Raw genomic sequence first — 14,363 nt, 5'->3', positions numbered from 1 at the left:
GAATGGGGAATGACTGTGTATGGATGATACTGTTATGCAAGGAAGAGAGGGATTGGGGGATAGAGGGAGCTTATGTATGAATGATATTTTGACACAGCCCAAAGGGATTTCTCCCCATCTCCTTTTCTGTATGAGGGGGGGGATGTTACTGATTAAGTGAAGCAGCCTTGCTTTTAATGTACTGTCTTGCTGCATTGCGTTTGACCCAGGGCAGTTGGCGGATGCAGAGATGACCTGTCATCCATGAGGAGCTGAGATGGGAGAGGGTGGAAGGGAGTGAAATGGGTGGGAATAGGTATGTGCCTCTGACTTGGCTACTTCCCTTATAAGGGGGAAAAAAACTCTCAGTATATATATATATATATATATATATATATATATATATATATATATATATACAGACGCTCCACTACTTACGTTAATTCGTTTTACGTTTTTTCGATTTTACGTTTGAACTGACTGTAAAAAAAAAAAAAAAAAAAAATTTTTTTTTAGTGAATTTTTTAGTTTAGAGCACTCTCCGTAGTTCAAACGATACTTATGCATGATGCTGCGTCCATTGTTTACATGGCACAAACGACAGACTGAACGTGCCTTGCCTCATCCTCATTCTCCTCCTCCTCCTCCACCATCTCAATTTATGTTGCTTGAATTTAATTTATTTGAAATTAATGTTATTATTTTACAATGTTATGTGTATTATTAATGATTTAGGGGTGTTTTATAAGATACGGTAATAGAATTTACGGATGTATAGTACAGTAACAACTTATGTTCATTTTCAACTTACGTTCGGCCGTTCGGAACATAACTAAAACGTAAGTTGAGGAGCGTCTGTATATATATATATATATATATATACATATATATATATATGGTTGTAGCTGAGTGACCCTGTATTCTGTGAACAGGCTTGATCACTTGCTGTGGTTATCATCATTGAGGGTGAAAGAGAATGAGTATTACTGCTATAACTTTATATTGTATGAAGCACGGATTGTAATGCATCATTGAATCATCACACATCAGGCAGGCTAATGTGTGTGCAGCCAGTGATAGAAACAGTGACACTAATACATAGCACCAGTCTAATGTTTTCTCCCAGAGAATTCTGTGGGAGGACCCAATGAGTGTTGCTGACTGCTATGTGGCTGCAGGGCTCTAGTGAATGAAACTCAATGCAGCTTGATATATATTTCACCTTTATAATTAACTAAATACATTGATCATGTAAGTTTATTTTACATCATGGTAGTAGTTCTGCTCTTATCTTTTGCAGCATAATCTTGAAAAGGATCATGATAATGGTCAGGAATTATTAGAGAAAAGGGGAATAGAGTTAAATGAGTACTCAAAAATGTTGCAGGATTCCATAGCTGCTCTTCCTTCTGAAGCTACTGAAATGGAAAAGAAGGTAAGTTCCAATAATATTCAAAGATTAGGAGTTTTACAAAAGATGTATATCATATTTATGGTGGTAAACAATACAATTTTAAAATTGTTAGATATTTCAGAAAAACTGCCATGTATTCAATGTGGTTGTAATATAGATGGGAAATGGAGCATCACAGGCTAGTAGTCTAGGGTGTCAGACAAGTATGGGTCTGCTGGGCACAAAGATTGTTACTAATGATAAAATTGAAAACAAGCCAAATTTTTACAGTAAATTGTGTTACTAATAATAAGATAATGACTACCTGAGCAGTTACCATTAAGATGGAGGTTATCACATCATGACACAAAACCTCCTTCTATGACTTTGGAGGGGATGTAGAGAAGTGTGATTGGGTAGTGTGATGCTGGAACTGTTGGGTCTTTCTTGGGTTTAGGATGGTGATGATTTTCCCATGCTTCTAGATGATGATTATAGTCACAAATCCACCACCATTGCCAGTCTGGTCTTGTCTCATGGTAGTGAAATGATGAAATGTGGGTGTATTTTGGGAGTGTCTTAGATCCTTAGGCAAAGGTAGTTCAAGGATTCATGATATGATACTTCCATTCTTCTGTCTTTTAGCTATTACTCTAGTTCATTCATGTAGACTTGGATATTCTTTGCCGCTATTTTATATTTACAGTTCAGGGCACATCATAGTTATGGCTGAAATGTGGATGACTGCATTGCTATGTAGGAATTTTCTTACGGGTCATTTGCAATCCTGCCTGGAGGACATGTGAAAAATTCACAGATGGATTTTTTTTTTTTTTCTTTTTTTTTTCTAAGTCATCTCCACACTCACTTCATCCAATCCATTTGGTTTCACATATTTCAAGTTTACCACATTATTCTCCACTTTTTCATGAGGACACTTTTTGGTGGAGCGGGTTAGTGCATTGTTACTTGCACTGAAAGTCGAGGGGATGGTGGATTGAACCCTGCCACTGACAAAGTTGAACCAAGGGCATGGTTCATTAAATTCCATGCTACAAAGTCCTCTGAGAGGGGCACCATCCTAGCCTCCCAATAGGAGGGAGTTTGTGATGTTAAACCACATTATTATTTCTTTTTCACTAATTTATGCCTACCTAACTTTTCTTCTCACTCCTCCTCTCCTCAGTATTAGAATTTTGAAGTTCCTTATCTACACTCACATCTAGCACTTCTTTGAATTAAACATCCCACCTTTCTGCAATTTAACCTCTGTTCATCTTCTTCTGTTCTTATCATTAATCCTGTTATCTATTTTTCCATTATATTTATTAGATAATGTGCAATCCTTGCAGGCAAATACATTGGCAGTGGAAGTAGCTCATTTACAAGTAATGTGTAAAAAATTTACTGAAGAGAATAAGACTCTTGCTGATGATGTCCGGAGATTAGAAGGAGAGGTGCAGGCCCATAGAGAAAATCTTACTATGAAAGTAAAAGAGTTGAAGGAAACCAAATGTAGTCTTGTTCAAGCAGAGAAGAAGCTTCAAGGAAAGACGGAAAACAAGCCAATAGAATCTGAGGTTAGTGACATAAATGATTTTACAGCATTATTCTGATTATATATTTGTGTTTATCTAGATATAGAATACAACTAAAGAGCAAATCATTAGGGTACCAAACAGTCTATCATTAGGCTGGCTGCAGAAAGATATAAAAAGAAGTAATGTGCTGCTCAATTGTTTGTTGTAATGGAATTTCAATGTTTATATTATATGTGAGACTAAGAATTATTTCTATAAATTCTTTCCTATCTATCTCTCAAGGTGGAATTACGAAGCAGAATTGAAAGTCTGAATGATATTGTCAAGCAGAAGGACATGGAAATAAAAGAACACAAACATTCCATTGCAAAACAAGATGAACATTTATCACAACTGCAGTTACATTATGAGGAATTACACTCTGAAATGAGGGAAAAGTTATTTTCTTATGCCAAAGAAAGAGATACCATGGAGCAACAATATCAAAAACAAATTTCAGGTTGGTTTTTCTAGTTGTATTTTACAGGACGAGAGCTATGCTTATAGTGACCTGTTTTCGTATCTCTACACATCCAATGAAACTTTTGGTGTGTATTTATTTACCTTCTGTATATTTCCGTGTATAAGACAACCTTTGTATAAGATGAGGTACAAAATTAGAGTAATTTTTTATGAATTTATCTTGTATCGGTAGTATAAGACGACTGCTAAATTACAAAAGCATCAGTGTATCAAACCTACCGTACAAAAAGAATTGTTTTGATTACGTTTATCAGCTGTTTTTTCCGCTTTTTCTCTTTTCTTTCTCATTACTTAACTGTATCCTTATACCAGATAAATTACTTACTGTATCCTTATAAATTCAAAATAAATGAAATAACAAAGCAAATCATGTATCATAATTTTCTGAGAACACACGTCAATTAACTAACAAAAATTATTTGTTTACGTTCCTGGTTCGACGTAGCTCACTCCACCGCACACAACGGTTGGCACACAACAATCTTGCATTTATCAGTCGCTTGCTAGAATTATTCCTCGAATTTATTAACAATTGCCATTTACTATAAAGATATGCCAGTAATATATAAGGTAAATATGGTTTAATTACCTTTATTACCAGTTCTTATCATAATGTGAATCATTTCCTGTGTATCGGTAGTTTGCCTAGGCTACCAAGTCATCTCACGTAAAATTCAAGGTCTGATTTTTATCATGGTAGTATAAGACGACCCCCAATTTTAAGGGGTGAATTTTTGGATTTTAGGGTCGTCTTATACGTGGAAATATACGGTAGTTGTATTTTATGGGAAGGGGAGCTATGCTTCTGGTGTCCTGTCTCTGTATCTCACCATATCTAATTTGCTTTTAAATTCTTGTATTGTTTTTACACACACTATTGTTTTGTCTAGTATGTTCCATGCATCCACCACTCTGTGGGGAAAGCTGTTCTTATTCAGGTCTCTTCTATAACTGTCTTTTTTTAGCTATCTTCCATGTCCTCTTGTGTTTATCTTATTCCAATTTAGTAAGTCTTCTCTATCAAGGACTTCTATACCTCTCATAATTCTGTAGATGGTCAACAAGTCACCTCTTCCTCATCTTTGTTCCAGAGTTGGCAATTCTAGTGTATTTACCTAGTTGTAGTACATGGGAAGGGAGCTATGCTCCTAGTGACCTGTCTTTGTATCTTTCAACATCTAGTTCTTAGGTTCTTGTACGGTTTTTGCACATACTATTTTTTCGTCCAATTTGTTCCAGACATCCACCACTCTGTGTGGGAAACTATTTTTTTTCCAGATCTCTTCTATAACTATCCTTTTTTAGTTTCTTTTCATGTGTGTGTGTGTGTGTGTGTTTACCTAATTGTGGTACATGTATACTGGAAAGGAGCAACACTCATTGGATCCTGTCTCCTGTTCTCTAATTTTCTAACATACTGAGACTCAAATTTATGTACAGTTCCAACTTAATCTATATTTTTTATTTCTAATTATCATATTTAGATTTGAACTCATGTATTGATTGAGCTTGGGCTATATCACTTTCTAAGCTATTCCTCATATGGGAAACTGTATTTCTTCACATCCTTTTGACATGTGGTCTTTCTTGATTTATTTCCATAACCTCTTAATGTTCTCCCATCTTTAATAAGATCTATTTTATTGTGTATTTACATAGTTGTATTTTACGGGAAGGGGAGCTACACTCATGGTGTCCCACCATTGTATCTCGCAGTGTCTAGTTTGCTCTTAAATTCATGAATGGTTTTGCACACACTATTTTTTCGTCCAATTTGTTCCAAGTGTCCACCACTCTATGTGGAAAACTGTTCTTCTTCAGATCTCTTCTATAACTTAACTATGTTTTTTGAGTTTCTTTCCTAGTCCTCTTGTGTTTCTCTTGTCCCAATTTAACAAGTCCTTTCTATTGAGTATTTCTGTGCACTTCATGATTCTATAGATGGTCAGTAGATCACCTCTCTTCTTTGCTCCAGAGTCGGTAACTCCAATTTAGCTAGTCTCTCTTCATATGGCAAGTTTGAAAATGCTGGATCCATTTTTGTGGCTGCTCTCTGCATTCTTTCTATTTTCTTTATATTCTTTTAGGTACTGGGTGATCACAATGTCGCCACATAGTCTAGTCTAGGCCTTATCAGTGTGACTAATATTTTTTCAATAATTTCTTTGTCTAAACATGTAAATGCCATTTTTATTGATCTTAGCAAGTGTGTGTGTGTATTGACCTAATTGTATTAACATAATTCTGCATTAGTATCCAGGAAAGAAGAAATAAATTGTTTCAGCTTGGGTTATATCACCTTCTAAGCTATTTCAAGTATTCATCCATCTATAGTTAATGGAAAACTATTTCTTCACATCCTTTTGACATGTAGTCTTCCTTAATTTATACTCATGACCCATAAACAAGAGATCTCCTCTGTCATTGTAATCAACCCCTAAAGTGACCCGAATAGTGTAATCATATCACCTTTTTTTCTCTTCATTCTTTCAGAGTTGGCAGACCTAGTACTTTTAGTCTTTCCTCACATGGTTCATCTACTGGGCTGGGGACCAGTTTAGTTGATGCCCATTGCATTCTCTTAATCTTGATGATATCTTTCATTCTGTGTGGGGATCATATTCTAGTCTTGGACCAATCAGATTTTCTATGATTTTTCTCGTCAGGTTTTCTCATATCAACACCCTCAAATCTTTCTCCTACTTTGCTTTTGTAATGAATTCACTTCCTAAGGAATAGTTTAAAGATGGTCTTTTGCAGCTATTGCACAGTTCCATTACTTAGCATTTTTACATACATACATACATATACCAAGGCTTTTTCCCCCGTACAAGGGAGGTAGCCAAAAAGGAAAAGGCATAAAAACATTCCCACCCATTCCATTAACTTAGCATTTTCAGGTATTGGAATTCACTTCCCTACAGTCCTCCTGGTTTTACACTCTTCTCGTGATTTTTACATCATCCGCAAACATGTTAGCATAGCTTGTACCTTCCATCATGCTATTGACATAAATAGAAAACATTGGCATGAGCACTTACCCCTGTAGAACTCCACTGGTTACTGTTCTCCATCTTGACATGTTATCCTTTACTACTGTCCTTGTGTATCTTCCCTTCAAAAAAATCATCTATTTGGATAGTGTGCCTCTTAGTCTTCTAATGTGCTCCAATTTCCACAGAAGTCTACCAATTTGTATGTAATGTCCCTATTGCAGAAAGGATAAGGGAAAATATTTAATATTTTGCTGATTCTAACACAAAAACTGTTGATTATGGTAAAATATTCAGGACTTCTTTGACCTCTTTTTTTATTATTATTATTATTATTATTATTATTATTATTATTATTATTTTGTCAGCCTTGTGGGCAGCATATCCATGTTAGAATTGCTGCCCCCCCCCTAAAAGTGCAGATCCCTGGCATATGCCCCCCCCCTATCATGTGGAGGCCATGTGTGTGTGTGTGTATATATATATATATTGTATATATATATATTATATATATATATATATATATATATATATATATATATATATATATATATATATATATATATATAATATGTTTAAATACATTTCTAAGTGACACAGCCTTGCTGCATTGCTTCTTACACATTGCAATGGCCAAGATGTAGGGATGACCTGTCATCCAGGAGGAGTCAAGAAAGAGGGAGAGAGGGATAGTGAATGGTTGTGGAGTATGTGGGGATGAAATGGGTGGGAATGGATTTATGCCTTTGACTTTGGCTACCTCCTTTGTAATGGGAAGAAAGCTGTTAGTATATATATATATATATATATATATATATATATATATATATATACATACATACATACATACATACATACATATACCAAGGCTCTTTCCCCCTTACCAGGGAGGTAGCCAAAAAGGACAAGGCATAAAATCATTCCCACCCATTCCATCCCCGAAAACACTCCACACCCCTCCACCCTCCCTCCCATTTCTAAAACCATATTTTATGTCTACCAACATGTATTTCAAATATTTAGATTTTCCAATGTCTTAAGTGGTGAAGATGAAACAATTTGAAATGGTAGGCTCTTCTGTGGGGATGTTTTGTCTCTGCCTTGATTTTGACCAAAGTAGTGAGGAACAAGGGTGACCTTATATCTACAAAATGCTAATATAGAAGGAACAAAAAATGGGGTTTTGGATGGGTGAGGGGTGGTTATATTCTCCCATTTGGCCACCCCATAAGGGGAAAGGGCCTTTTAGTATGTATATGTAATGTCTAAATTACCACTAATGAATGTACAAGACATTTTATTGATTATCACCTTACCATACTCCACAGACTTGCAGGAGGAACATAATCAACGGGAGAAGCAGCTATGTAGTAATTATGAGGAACGAGTAACACTTCAGGTAATATGATGGCAGAAATTCATGGTTTGGTTATCGCTGTTAAAGTAAGAAAAATATTTTTATGGCCATAATTGGAAAAATTATGTTTCCCAATTTACTTAAGGTGAGCGAGATGTCCTCCAAATTTGTAAAAGAAAAAGCAGAAGCATTAGCCCGACTGCATCACCAGCATGAGGCAGCAATTGCAAGTATAATTAGAGAAAAGGATCACAAAATCAAGCAGATATTGAAAAGAAGTGAAATGATAAAGAGACTTAAAAATGAGAAGGAACAAGGTAATTTTTTTTTCTTCTTCAAGCTTATTTCTGTGTGAAATATATTCATTAAACTGGTGTATAAAGCAGTTGTTTTGTTGAAAGAGTTTGGCATATCAATGAAGGTTTTTATTTTTTTCATTTTTATTCATGTATTTTTTTTTTTTTTTTTTTTTTTTTTTTTTTTTTTATTTTTTTTTTTTTTTTTTTTTTTTTTTTTTTTCAGGAGAAGCAAGGGATTCCATGGGAGAACTCCAATCTTCATTGCAAATGGGACTCAGTAGTACAGAACAACCAGATAATGTTCTCAAAGTAGGTTATAGTATGTATGTGTACCAAAGAATGTCTCCCCTATATAAGTGTGGTGGCCAAATCAAAGTACATACCCACGTCAGGAGAGGGGGAAATAAATAAATTAATAAATATAATAAAAATCTGCTACCCCTCCTTTCTCAAAGGTCATTCCTCCTCTATCACACTTTATGGGACAAAAATTATGCAAATGTTTGACAGCCAGAGTTGAGTGTCTCACACTTCATGAAATGGCAAGCCCCCTTCTCCTCCACTAATAGAGGAAATGAGAAGAACATCATCCATTTAGCTATACAAAGCTTCTTCCCTTTCACTCTGTCTCATGTAGTGTTTCGTGTTCAGCAGACATACCATATGCATCCAGAGTTCTCCTTATACTACCCATCCATTTCATTCTAACCTTTCCTCATGAACTCATTCCATTTACTTCTGGTTTATACATTTTCTACATTAGTTTTTCATACCTGTATAGGGTATTAATTGCAAAAGTTTTATGCAGTGATTACAGTAGGAACTTTAGCGATACCCTTATAGATCAGAGCTGCACATCAATATTTTTTGGGAAAATAAACTCAACTCGACTCAGCTTGATCATTTTCAACTATTATCATTTCTTTTTTCTGATACCCAACATAAGTCACTCCTTTTCCACCTCTGTGACACCCCCTCCTCAGCACAATGTTGTCCCCAAGGGAAGAAGCACTGGTAGTTACTAGTAATTACCTAATTGTAATGTACAGGAAAAGAGCTATGTTTACAGGTTTCCATCCTACTTTCTCCAGCTATCATCCCTAGTTTTGAATTTGTTTATGACATTTAGCTTGGGCTGCATCATCTAAGTTATTACAGGAGTTGATATTTGTTCCCTCATTCATTCTTTCCATATGCCTAAATCACTTCATATTTCTCTTATCTAACAACTTTTTTCCAGTACTCATTATCTGACTCACATTTCTTTAAACATTAATCATATTTCTCAAACACAATCTTAAAGGAATTGAGCCTATGCCTCCCTCTCTTGCCATATATGTCTGTTCCATCCAACACAGTAGGTAAGATCACTTACTACAAACTTAATATGCTTTTACTCAAGATTAATAGAAATAATACAAGAAAGAGATGGTTGGGCAGACTGCCTTCTTGGACTAACAAAAGGCTTTTGACAAAGAGCTACTAAGAAAAATTGAAACAATAGGTGAAATACAAGGAAAATTATTGGAATGGATGAAAGATTTCTTTAACGGAAGAAAAATGAGGGTGGTACTTAGAGAAAAGAGCTCAAATTGGGTAGATATGATACAAGTCTTTTTCTAAAGAAAAATATTGAACAAAGTAGTAACATAGTCCTTATAGGAGATTTTAATTGTGGTGACATCAACTGGAAGGAATGGGAAGCAAGTGACAAGGCAGATTCCTGGGGAAATACACTGTTGAATATAGCAATAGGGAATACAGTGACCCAGTGGGTAAAGGAAGTGACCCATCAATTCATCTCATTCTTAGTCTATTCCTTAGGTTCGCTTCACCTCTGCTTTCCACATTCCTTTTACTAATTTTTTTTCATTCACTCTTTCCATGTGCCCAAACCATCCCAGTATTCTTTCATTTGCTTTAACTGCCAACTCCTTTTCCACTTTCACACTCCTCACCCTCTCATTTCTCACCCTCAAAATATGACAGGGCACCAGTGTTGTAAGTGAAGAAGAGGAAGCCAGTGACCATGTCATTAAGAAAGTCCAGTGCCTCATTGAGAAGATTCAGCAAGAGGGCGTTCAGGTAAGGAAGGTTTTATTTCTATTTGTATGGTATTTATAAATATTTGGTCATATATAATACATTAGAAAGTGGTCATGAAAGTTTATTACTCAATGAAAAATTATTCTAAAGGTCTTTGAATAATTATCAAGCATAAATATATTCTCTTTTATCAGGTATTAAGCCTGACTGAAGTGATGTTCCTGAAGATGCACCAATCTATACTTAATGACAGCCAGCTCGCCTTTGTAAACAAGACTGGGCTTCTTTCTCCTGAATTCATACCAAGCTCCACAATACAGTCACAGGAAGCATCGGCCCAAGATCTTGACAGTACTCTTATTTGGGCTGTCAATAATAAAACACCTCTTCTAAGGCACATTGCACTATTGGAGGAAGAGCTTAGCAATAAGGATAGACAGATGAGGAAGAAAGGTAACACTATATTGTTGTTGGCAGGTTTTATTTGTGTAACCAAAGAAAGTTTTGGATGGACAAATTCATTGGAAATTATTGACAAGAAAGTAAGCTTCAGGATGTGTAATGCCCATAAATAGTACAATGTAACTGTGTAAGATAAAATGATGGAATGGTGATGAGATGTATATTGAGTGTGAAACCTGGATTACATAATGTCCTTGTGTTTATGAGTGAGTAGTGCATTTTTAGTAATATTCCAGTTAGGTAATCATAGAAGGTGGTAGCTGAGTCAAAACACACACCCAAGTCATCCACATTAAAACCCATTTTATGCCCCTTCCATCTCAGTATTTCGTGGTTGAAAGATCATCCCTGTCCCCCACCAGACTGCTTCTGTTAAGTGCAGTGCAACAAGACAGTGTTTCCACAGCAGGGCCCAACAGCCAGAGCTGATTTACCCCCATCACTTTATTATGTGATGAACTCCCTCTCCACTCCTTATCCATTCAAAATAATTTTCAGAACAGAGAAGTAGAATATCCCTTCATGCCATGTCAGCCTTTTATCCATTCACAATCTTCTTTCATTCTCACCTGTCTTTTAGATTCTCTTTTCCCAGCTCCACAGGCATTTCTCATACATTCAAAAACCTCCTTTACACCATCTATTCATTTCATTATTGGTCCTCTCAAGTTCATTCCATCTACTACTACTGTCCACATTCTCTTTACAAGTCTTTCCACACTCATTCTTTCTATGTACTTGAACCACCTCAACACTCTGATCGTCCCCATCCAGCAACTCTCTTTCCATCCCCATTTACTACCTCACCTCCATATTTCACAATCTCCCCATCCTTGTAATACCATGCTTCTTGAACACGTCATCTCAAATATGTTCAAGATATTCCTTTCTACCTCCCACAGATTCCAAATATCAACTTCCCACAATGTGATGGATACCTTACTTCATACAAGTTTTGTTTGCATTCATCGCCAGATACCTATTTGAAAATTTTCATTCCACCCAAACATTTACTTTCCTCCTTTACTCTATAAATCACCTCCATATCCACTCATCTGTTCATTGCCAAATGCAACCTCAAATGCTTAAAACTTGTTATTTTCTTCTGCCCTTCTCCTTTGTATATACATATACCAAGGCTTTTTCCCCCTTACAAGGGGGGTAGCCAAAAAGAAAAAGGCATAAAATCATTCCCACCCATTCCATCCCTGAATACACTCCACACCCCTCCACCCTCCCTCTTATCTTAGCACCTCCTGGATGACGGGTCATCCCTGCACCTTGTCCACTGCCCTGGGTCAGAAGCAGTGTCGCAAGACACAGCACATCCACAGCAAGGCCGCTTCATTAAATCGGCAACCCCCCTCTCCATCCCCCCATTGCATAAAATGAGAGGACGGGGAGAAATCCCTTCGGGCTGCGTCAAATTTTGCTCACACATACTACCTCACCCCCCCATCCACCCGCCCATTCCACCTCATGCAATCACAACATCATCCATATACAACCATTCTCCATTCTCCTTTGTATTAATCATTAAGACACCCAACAGTTAATTTGAAGGGATCAATCAATCATTCTGCTGCCAGAGCATACAGGAGACTCTCATCTCCCAGAAAGCTAGCCACAGCCACAGGCTAAGCTGATATGTCAGTGAATAGTGTTGTTGTCTGGTAGGGGTGAATGAAGGGTAGTGTAGTATGATTTCCTTTGTGTCTTGTGTGTGGTGTTTGTATCTGGGGGTAATTACAATCTGTAGCCAAGGTGAATTTATTTTGGTGTCATTTTAGTGTGAGATGGTAACCTGAGTTTAGGTGTACTGATGCAATTATTTCTTGTCTTTTAAGTTATTTCTTTGTTAGGTTGCTTTCTTGGAATTTGGCTGTTGTTGAATGCTTATTTTGTGACCAGTCAATCAGTCTGTAGCCCCTGATCTTTTGCAGATGACTCATGGCTTGAAAATTGTTTTAAAGAAATTATTCCTGATGATATTGCATTGCTGTTCTAATGATGGCATTTCCCCCTGAGTTGCACCAACTAGTCATGGGTTCAAAGCCCACACTCTCTCTCATTCCCAGCTGTGATTGTTACCTGCCTCAGCAGTCATAGTGCATAGGGTAAAGATGACAGCTTTGGCTGTAGCTATGTATTTACCTAGTATTTACCTAGTTATATTTTATGGGAAGGGAGCTATGCTTGTAGTGACCTGTCTTTGTATCTTTCAGCATCTAGTTTGTTCTTAAATTCTTGTATGGTTTTTGCACATACTATTGTTTCATCCAATTTGTTCCAGACATCCACCACTCTGTGTGGGAAACTTTTTTTTTTCAGATCTCTTCTATAACTATCCTTTTTGAGTTTCTTTTCATGTCCTCTTGTTTTTCTTTTTTCTCACTTTAATAAATCTTCTCTGTCAAGGACCTCCATACCTTTCATGATTCTGTAAATGGCCAGTAGATCTCTTTCTCTTCTTTGTTCAAGGGTTGTTTGTTCCAGTTTGGACAATCTTTGTATGTCGATTTTAAAAGTGTTGGTGCCATCTTTGTCATTGCTGTTTGTATTCTTTCTAATTTCTTTATATTTTTTTGTGCTGGGTGTCCATAGTGTCCCAGCATACTTATCAGCCTTTCATCCCCTCTATAAGAGATGAGTCCAAACAAAAGTATATATACACAATTGGAATCCATTTATTGTGTTGGCTGCAGCACTGGGATTAATCAAAACCACCTAACACACATTTTTTGTATCCCTCCTCCCAAAATAACATTGAAGAATATTATTTTGGGGGGAGGAATAAAAAAAACCTTGTGCATTAGGTGGTTTTGATCAATCCCAGTGCTGCAGCCAACATAATAAATGTATTCTAATTGTGTATAATGTGGATATATGCTTTTATCTGGGCTCATCTCTTATGGAGGTGTGAAAGGCTTTTTTTTTATGTATATCCTTTTCAGGTATTGTTGAACCTAATTACAATAATATAGAATTGAATATTCATATATTTTTATCTTTACAGTGGCTATATTAGAGTTTCGTATCCAGCATGGAAAATTGATTGGGGAAGAGTGGAGAAATTCTTTGGAAGCAGCAAGAAGAGAAATTGCAGAGCTCCATGAAAAATTACGGGTAGAACGAATGAATGTACTTGATCTAGAAAATGAACTTACACTTCTCAGACAACAGCTAGCTTCAGCCAAAAGTCAGTGTCAAAGAATTCAAGAGGAAAGGAACGATGCTTTGTAAGTATCAAATAAATCAGAGGTATTTGGTTTGGATAACATTTACTTAAGTTGTAATCAATCATAACTTCAGATGAATTGATGAAGTTGGCTTGGGGATGGGGAATTTGATATATGAGGGATAGAGAGCTATAGTTGATAATTATGGTGAATGTAAAATGTAGCTTAGAAGATATATCTACTTGCATCTCCAGGTAGAGGGTAATAAAGCACTCATGCCCTTAAAATTGTTATATTCTAGGGGTAGCATTGACACAGGTTCATAGTCTGAACCCTGTTTTGTTTCTCCAAGCCTAGATCTTAGCTTAACTTGTTGACTTCAGCATCTTTGTGCATGATTGTTAACAAATGTCTATATTCTCTAAGATTACAGCAATACAGGTATATACAGTGATTCTATTTTAATTTTAGTAAGTGTGCTTAGTTGTGCTGAGTGGTTAATTGCACATACATGTACACATTTCCATTGGGACACTGGGTTGATTAGTAGTAGGCAACATTGGGCATCTAGCCTGACCATCTTTCTATCATG

General features: G+C 36.4%; 1 protein-coding gene across 7 annotated transcripts in view; it reads left to right on the top strand.

The window, feature by feature from the left end:
* LOC143037054 (uncharacterized) overlaps positions 1 to 14,363 on the top strand; it is a 262,443-nt gene that overhangs the window by 204,826 nt on the left and 43,254 nt on the right. For all 7 annotated transcript variants that reach the window (XM_076205173.1, XM_076205210.1, XM_076205194.1 and 4 more), the window contains 9 exons: positions 1,280 to 1,414; positions 2,725 to 2,952; positions 3,196 to 3,412; positions 7,757 to 7,827; positions 7,931 to 8,102; positions 8,308 to 8,393; positions 10,074 to 10,169; positions 10,325 to 10,583; positions 13,609 to 13,831. In XM_076205173.1, the coding sequence (XP_076061288.1) occupies positions 1,280 to 1,414; positions 2,725 to 2,952; positions 3,196 to 3,412; positions 7,757 to 7,827; positions 7,931 to 8,102; positions 8,308 to 8,393; positions 10,074 to 10,169; positions 10,325 to 10,583; positions 13,609 to 13,831 (1,487 nt within the window). The remainder of the gene's footprint in view (positions 1 to 1,279; positions 1,415 to 2,724; positions 2,953 to 3,195; positions 3,413 to 7,756; positions 7,828 to 7,930; positions 8,103 to 8,307; positions 8,394 to 10,073; positions 10,170 to 10,324; positions 10,584 to 13,608; positions 13,832 to 14,363) is intronic.

The sequence above is a fragment of the Oratosquilla oratoria genome, chromosome 2, assembly GCF_046742065.1.
Source record: "Oratosquilla oratoria isolate Oo_2021 chromosome 2, ASM4674206v1, whole genome shotgun sequence".
NCBI classification, from domain to species: Eukaryota; Metazoa; Arthropoda; class Malacostraca; order Stomatopoda; family Squillidae; genus Oratosquilla; species Oratosquilla oratoria.
The sequence above is the reverse complement of the archived record's forward strand: the minus strand, read 5'-3'. Positions and strand labels throughout refer to the sequence as shown.